The 8,628-nt window shown below is 39.6% G+C and overlaps 1 protein-coding gene across 1 annotated transcript in view; it reads right to left on the bottom strand.

The window, feature by feature from the left end:
• Positions 1–668: 668 nt before the first annotated feature.
• Positions 669–8,628, bottom strand: part of XRCC4 (X-ray repair cross complementing 4) — a 169,704-nt gene continuing 161,744 nt past the window's right edge. The window contains exon 7 of the mRNA XM_059833899.1: positions 669–1,488. Within this exon, the coding sequence (XP_059689882.1) occupies positions 1,380–1,488 (109 nt within the window). The 3' untranslated portion in view covers positions 669–1,379. The remainder of the gene's footprint in view (positions 1,489–8,628) is intronic.

The raw sequence follows: 8,628 nt of genomic DNA, 5'->3' as shown, positions 1-8,628 counted from the left end.
AGCAAAATATTTTGGCCATTCATGTTTTTACTGTGTGATTTATAACATTGTCCCAAAGCCCTTTGTGAATTTAAAATGCTGTGACCAAGTTTTTCAGAAAGGAATGCTTAAATATAATATTCCCAGATCCTCATGTAGGTTCTTAAATGAGTCCCTGAGCCTGCAAATACTGACACAGATGCTTTTAGTTAAATATAGGATTGAATTTTGGCAGAATCAGGGCCTAAATAAGCCACCATTTCAAAAATGCCAAGTAGCTTCTAAGGACCGTTGCAAGCCATAGAGCACAGAAGCAGGACTACGTTGCATAGTCCTGCTGACTTCAATGGGATTACTCACACGTTTAAAACCCTTGTTGGATCACGTCCTTTCTGAGACAGAAGAACTGGCTCCCTCTGCCTTAAATGAGAATTGATTCAGGCTCCTAAAATTGCAATGCAGAAACCTGACGTGCATGCTTAGTCCTGTACACTTGATTGTGACCGCTGAAGGTAAATACATGTTGCTAACTTTCTCTTTGATGAAGCCTTAAATCTAAATGAATGCATCAGCTTTGGGCAGGAAAAGGTCATGCATTAACACACTTTGCTAACTAGTCGCTTTATTCATAGAATGTTGAAGCAAATAAAACAAAAATTGCTGTATTTTTAGAGTGCATTTTATTTTTTTAGAAATCACCTTAAGAAAAATGATGAAGTATCAAAAATGACAATTTTAAAGGCTATGGGTTTCTGCAGAAGGTTAAAATAGAGTCAGTATTGACTTTATAAGCACTTCACTCTCAAAAGCAAGAATACCTTATAACGCATAATGCTGCAGAGAACCTTCAAGTAAAAAGTGAAAGGACATTTCTTTGGATGCTTCGCATCAGAAGATACTGTCCTAAACTCACAGTTTAGGAAGCTGTATCTCAATCAATCTTGAAGATGATTTAGCCAGACCAAGTCTAAGCTGAGCTTCTCAAGAAAGGGGCAGTATATAAGGTACTTACAGTGGTAGCCTTAATCTTCTTCACATCTGACTTATTCTTTGGGGACATCTGGAAACCAGTTGATCCTGGATACAATCAGCAGCCAGAGGCTGTTAGGATGTAAAAAGGCTATGATGGTGCTCTCCTTCCCCATGTACATATGATAGAAGATCTACAGAGAGGCTAAACCGATTTCAAGGCCGTCACAAATCAAGCCTAGCAGGCCAAGGGTCTACAACTGCATAGTGAAGAATGGGGACAAGCGCAGTGCAAGAGGATCAGAGCAATATGTCAGCAAATACCACCTCAGAGTAAAGATTTCGGCTCAGTGTCTATAACCAAGCCTTCTAGTTTTATAGCTTATCTCTATTAGGAGTGCCAGTCGCCCAGTTTCTCAGCCAACACATAGCTAGATGTCATCAAAGAGGTCCTCCGGCTCACAAGTGTTTTCCAGTGTTTCGAGAGACATCACATCCAGGGAATGCTTGCCCGATGTCTTCTGTGAGGCCAGATCAGGTCTGGAAATACAAAGCAAAGAGATTTGAAACAAATTTAGGTACAGTTATAAACAATTCCAACATATACACCGCCAAGGTAAACATTTAATAGTGTATTTTGAGCTTTTTGTTAAGGTTACATGTAAGAGAAAATCACTTTGTGTAAGACCTAATTACTTGCTGAGATGGCAAAGGCAAAACAAACAGCTGAATTTCAGCTTATAAATGTCAAGGCTTCAGCTATTTTGTTACAACTATTAGGACCCTGAGAATGACCATTTCATCCACAATTTCCACATGGAGAGCTAGGGAGGCAGAACAAATGCGGAACACGTACAAAGGATCTGCTCTTCTACTACTGCACAGGATGATGCTCTGTTAACTGCTCTATTTTTGGCCTGGCACTAAGCGTGTCTGTTGTCCATCAGTTTGGCATGGAGGCGTATGAAGAATCATACTGAGTTGTCTCAAAGATCCATGCTCTGGAGGTGGAAGCAGTAGAGCAGAAGAAAAGAAAGGCAAATGAAGAAAATCCTTGCATGATACATGAATACAGGTATTCAGGGACTTGCAAATCCCTGGCCTTCCCCTGAATGTGTGTTATGTTTACATTTGCTGTAACTGTATGCAAATAGAAACTCTCATCGTTCACTGATACATGTACGCCAAAGTGCGGGTTTGCCCTTAGATAGCTGGACACCACAGAGTCCTACCTGAAAACTTCACAACTGAATCAGACATCCATTACATTGAATAACATGCTACTCTGCATTAATCAGTCCTATTTAGCACTCCTTTGACTGTCCTCATCAACGAAGACCATTTAAATGTCTCTTGCCTGTGCCAAGAGCCCATGTTCACTGTTTCTCCTCCCTCTCCAAGGCACCATTATGGTAAAGACAGCTCTGCGCTTATGCCTGGGAAGGCAAGGTATCCCGTGTTTCCAAAGATGGTGGCATTTGCAAGAGCTTCCTATCCCTATAGGAATTAATTTTACATGTACAGGCTGAATTCATGAAAAAAACTTTGAATCCCGCACAGGCAACTTTACTTTTGTGAGCTTTAGGAGGAAATTATCGATCACAGATATGGGAGTTCTCGGTGACACGCTATTCCAGGTCGATATCACTAGCTGCTTTGAAAATAAGACATAAACTCTTAATCTTGGCACAGTATGTTGTAGGGAATCAGTGTAGGAAGCAGGGAGCAGACCTAATGTGCTTGTATTGTAGGATTTTGGACTGGCTGGAGTTTCATAAAGGTTGATGGCTTCATGCCCAGGTATATTCCACTGGTGTAATCCTGACAGAAGGTGAAAAATTCATATATTACCAAGGCCAACACATCAGCCACCAGGACGGGAAGGACTAGACAGAAGTGATGGAAAGTGTTACTCTCAAATACTGCCATATGAGGGCTTAGTGCAATGAGGCATGCGAAAGCAATCTTAATTTTCAGACTAATTCAAGCATTTGCCTTCAACTGCTCCACGTTGTAGAGCCAATACAGTTAGTGAAATTCAGAAATTTCTTTTCTTTTTAAATTTGGTTTCAAACAGACTCAGAACCAAGTTTTCCAGAACTCCTACCTAGAAATCTCTAGGGAGCAGAAGTTTTTATAAAACACTGCAACCTCCAAAAGGCAATGAGTTTCCTAAGGCCCCAGTCACTGTATGATTCAGAGCCTCTCGCACTTCAAGTTTGTCAAGCCCTTGGAGGTTCAGAGCTCTCACTACGATGTTTCCTGCTGTGGACCTGGGGAATGATTTTCATTTTGAGGTGGAGCCCCTCGTGTTCCTGGGGAATCAGCAAAAGCCCAGTAAATGCTGAGTCTTGGATGCCGTCCCTTCCTAAGAGCTCTCCAGTATTCAGAAGGGTTTCCTCACCACTCCATCCATCACTCCAGTTCTGCAAACCACTTTAAATTCAATGTACTGGTATATTCAGATTATGATAATTACTTTCTCTGGAAGTCTAAGTAGCTTCCTCTGCAAACGCTTCCAAAACATCTTCCTTCAGGTCTGAATAAATTGTGTCCAAGCATTTTTTTTTTCTTCCTTTTGCCGTTCAGTGACATCTAGGCAGATGTGTGTCTCATCAAAAGTCACTAGGACTAACTGAAACAAACCTGCCAGAATCGGACCCTTAGCCAATGACCTCTGGTCAGCAGGATCAGATCACTCCATGCTGTTCTGATTGCTAGCAATCAACTTATTTGTACCCTATTTTTTTTTTTAACTATAGGTAGCATACCCCAACACAGTGTGACACTCAAGTTTACTTATTGAAGGTGTGTTGCTATTTTACCTTTCTAGGTCTATGTAAAGCATTAAGTCTCCAGTGAGAACATATGTAAATCACACAGTGTGGAGCCACACACTGATCATTTTAATTAATTCTGAAAGGTCTCATCAGCAAATAAATTAGGCTGTGCAGACCTCTGTACCACCACAGGCTATTTCAGGTACTGGAAGCTATTCTTAGAGCATATGCTCATATGTTATATAGGCATATAAGACTAGGCATGTAAGGCCAAAAGACTTACAAAGTCATAGAATGGTTTGGGTTGGAAGGGACCTTAAAGATTATCTAGTTCCAACCCCCCTGCCATGGGCAGGGACACCTTCCACTAGACTAGGTTGCTCAAAGCCCCATGAGACCCCACATTTGTTGACTTTGAGGTTTCACCTATTCCAGCATTTTCTGATTTTGAAAAGTAAGCCTGACAGTGCTTAAGCAATGGCAACAACAATTTTATCTTCATTGGCTAAAATAACAGTTTTCAACACTATACATGAGATCATATCTGTAAGCCAAATCACTGTTGAGTTTTAGCATTACACAGCTAGAACTATTAAGCTTCTGTGTTCTTGTAACAACACGGTCCTCATTTAATCTCCAAAAGCTGTAATACCGTGTCTGTGAATAAACCCAACTACACTTGCAAAGTGGAAGCATTAGGCTCTTTACATGAAGTTCATAAGCAACTTAATTTTGGTTTTAAGACTTGATGATTCCTGTTTGCATGGCAATTATTCACTGATTGCCAACAGCTTGCTTTGTGCTGTGAAATTATTTTGAATCTTGGATTCTCACTGAAGCTGTATTACCATATCCTGATGCATAACTGAGTTAATTTCTTGAAATTGCAGAGTTGTATAGTCCTCTCTTGCCAAAAAGCCTGTAAGTAAGGCATTCTTCTTGAAAGTTTATTCTTCTGTTGGATCAGTTTTTGAAGTCTTGCCTTTTGGTAAACTTAAACTCCATTAACACATCTGGAGAACTGCTGACTATAAGAGATCATTTCATATTTCCTGACATTTAGTTCAAGCCCATCATAAATTGAGAGAGACGACCAGATCCACAGCTGGTGTGAATCACTGGAGCGCTAATAATGTCAGTGGAGCTCTGCTGACTTACACCAGCTGAGATTCTGGCCCAAGATGTGGAAGAAAGTGGTTACATTACTTGATATTTCTTTCCACAGCTGAGTAAGAGCCACAAGAAACAGAAGACACGCAACACTTTAGTACTTAACTAAACAGCACAGAAACTCAAAAGCCATGTAGGGTGATGGATTTGCATAGCTTGGGAGAAAACACACCACCTTCTTTTGCACTAAGACAGATGGACCACTCCCATTTCTTTCTTATGATGAATTATTCCTGAGTTCACATAGACCCCAGAGAAGGTCTGCACAACACCGCTCCTCTTGCAACAGACAGCCAGTTCCACAAGATAATGATTGTGAAGCAGTATGAAGTAGAAAATGATCTCCTACGTGACTGGTACAAATGACACAATTAAAAAGAGCTTCCTAGTGGCAAAAAGATCAAACAAGTTGCAGCTGTGCTGAAGAAAAGTCAGGTCAGAGGCTGCAACATCAGCATAACTGCTCATCTTGAGGTACTTCTTGCTGGAAAGACGAAAGGTTCTCACACTTAGCTATGCTTGTATAGCCAGCCCAGCACGTTGCGGTTACGATTTTACTCGAATTTTTGTTCTCAAGCAACTCTCATGGGATTTGAAAAGAGAACTATGCTTGTAAATTAACATACCTATAAAAGTTTCACAAGAAACTTAAGTAATCTAGGAGGCATACTTGTGTCCTTGGGCCATTACATTATTTTCTCATTTTTTAGTAATTAAAATAATCAGTTCCAATCAAAAGCTGGCATTTTACTAAAAGAGGAGATTTCAACTCTCCCAGAAAATGTGTAGCAGCGTTTTAGGAAAAGACTGAATTTCTCAGTGTGTATATCTTTCCTTAGCTTGGTTTAGCAGTTCATTTTTGTCATTAATCTGAAAAAAATGAAGGCTTAATACCATGAGTAGATATTAACAGAGGATATAATCTGATACATACTTTCTTCGGTATCATAAATATAGATGGCAGCAGCAGCTCATAAACAGAGAATTGATAGTCATTACAGCATTAACATAGGAACAAAGGTGAGGCACCTCAAACGCTAACGAACACCCGCATTGTGACTGACAGGGTGAAAGCTCGTAGCAACATATGTGCTCCAGAGACGGTACTTTTAGTCCACCCTGAGACAAAAACTTGGATTCTTTGATTTATCAGCAATCTGCTTTCTTGGCTGTATAAACACCATCTTCACAGAAAGTCCTCAGAAGAAAGGTAGTCATCAGCCATCGTTATTAAGGAAGGATTATGAAAGGAGCTTTGAGTAAAGCTCATGGCTATATGTAAAACCTTGGCCTTGAATAACTGATGCCCCATGGTGTGAGCTCTTGGGAGACATCATATTGACTGCCTGTGGCTACTGGCCAAAAAGAGTAAAGTTCAACCATGAAAAGAAAAAGAAATGGTGTAATGGAGGAGGGGGGAAAAGCCTCTTGCGTGAATAGCCGCACCAAGAACACTACGTGCAGACAGACCTCTTTAAAATCGAATATTAAAAATGTAAGAAGACTAGATTGAAACTACATGTGTTTAAACATATGATGATATTCCCCTTTACAGAAATGCTACAATGACTATTTATTTTTCTTTTTAATTCAATTTAAAATGGAAAATGAAACTCTATAATTTGGTTTAGGTTTTGGCAGTATTATGAGTATTCAACTTCCAGATATAGTCTACTCTGGCATTTATTTCCAGAAATAATATGAAAATTAACCCAAATATTTCTAAATCTTGCAAACTGTAAACCCCAGCAAGTCCTGAAGAACTTGCTGGATACAATCACCTTCATGATCTGAAATTACAGTTGATGGACTTTTCCCTATGTTATGTTGAAGAAACTGAAAATTTTTCTGCCAATTTCAATCATCTGAAGAAAGCGGTGGTGTCAGAGATCATCAGAGCCCATGCTGTACCTGGCCCCAACACAAATTCACAGAGGCTACAGACAAATACTCAAGAAATAGCTGAAAAGAATGATTTCTAGCTTAAGGGATACTGTCTCCATCCCTCTTAGAGAACCTTCCATGTGTGGCATTTTCCTATGCTCAGCATATTAAGTAAACAGTCTAGTCTCAGTTAAGGTGAGCAGACAGATAATAATAAAAATAATAATAAGCTTGTTCAATTACACAGTTAATGAAGAATATTTTCAATGCAGCAACGACAAGTGTAATGTTCAGCCCGGGAATCAATGCTCCTTAGTAAGCTCCCGTCTCTCTCTGAAAGCCAAGCTGCAACTGCACCTGCATTCATCACAACCACTGTGCAGTAAGATAACTCTGGAATTCCCTCAATAAACAAAACTTAAAGCAAAACTTCAAAAAACAGGACAATTGCTAAACACTGTCTTAAGCTCTTGCAAGCGCTGCTCTTTGTTCTCTAGAACTAGAAACTATCAAATGTGGGATAATTTTGATTTATGCTTATACAAGTGTTTTTTTCTTTACACATCCCTGGAATCCTTCAGAGGGAGAAAAGTGAACTGGGAATCCCTTAAACATCACAGAAATTGATATAGTGATTGCAGCAAGAACAAACTCGCAAACAAATCTGTTACACTGAGAAGATACTCATATATCTCTTACTGATACAACTTTTAATACTGATATAACTTCCTATGACTGGTCTAGATCAGTTCTCAACATTATGAATCACCCACTCTATTTATTTAGTCCTACGCAACAGATGGTCTAAAGATCCTCAGAAAACCATATGTAATGTCTAAAATGGCTGCACAGACAACACGTCATGTAAATGAACAATGCTGACAGTACTTTTTTAGGGACTTATATCCGTTCAGTTGCAAATTCCCAATTAACTTCAGTTGGCATAGGTGCAGGTCCTTATTTAAAAAGAACATTCCAGTTTAGTAATATAAATATAGTCTTGGATCCTTTCATCTGATCAAATGCACTTGCAGATGCTTACTAACAAAGATCTACTTAAACATGTAGTAATAGATGTCACTTACAAGGAAAAGCCTAAACCGTGTTTGTTTTAGACAAGTGGCACACATTTCTGTGGCTCATTTCCACTTAAACTCCTTCTTGCTTAAATAAACTAGACCACATTCACTTTGAGGAACATACTAGCACCACTGCCTTCACTGGGAAAAAAACACAAATCTCTTAATCATAACTACAAGAGTATACAGTAAAGGAAAACTTGGTTTGTTTAGGAATTTTGTCAAGGTCTTTCATAAATCCAGTACATTGTAAATTTATTGGCAAATGCTAGAAGCCATTTCTCATAGTCGTTAAGCACTATTTATCACATATGCATTTATATAACACCAGCACCGGCTAAATTGTGTCATAACCCTTTTCCAGGCTGTCAAACCCTGGAGCTGCTTTCTCTCCCTAACCCTTTCTTATCCTCTCAGGGTGATCATAAACAGTAGCCAGAGACCTAAGGGGGCAAATAAAAATCCCTGAACCAATTTCTTGCATAGGAAATGCATGTCCTCGTGCTCCTCCGCCTGTTGTCCCCGAGGACAGAAGGGGTCGAGACGGCTGTTGCAGCCATCGCACAGTGACGGAGCGTGGAGGGATGGGTTTTCCATCAGAAAATCTGAAGCCTGCAGATGGTAGCTACAACTACAAAAACACAATGAATCAAATCACAAAAATAAGAGCATTTGCCTGGAGGAAAATCCAGCAACCCTAAAACCTAGATTGTGCTTCAGATGTTCCACATCTTTTCCACTTCTTTACAGTATTAAGGCTCTGAGTG

The sequence above is a fragment of the Gavia stellata genome, chromosome Z, assembly GCF_030936135.1.
Source record: "Gavia stellata isolate bGavSte3 chromosome Z, bGavSte3.hap2, whole genome shotgun sequence".
NCBI classification, from domain to species: Eukaryota; Metazoa; Chordata; class Aves; order Gaviiformes; family Gaviidae; genus Gavia; species Gavia stellata.
The sequence above is the reverse complement of the archived record's forward strand: the minus strand, read 5'-3'. Positions and strand labels throughout refer to the sequence as shown.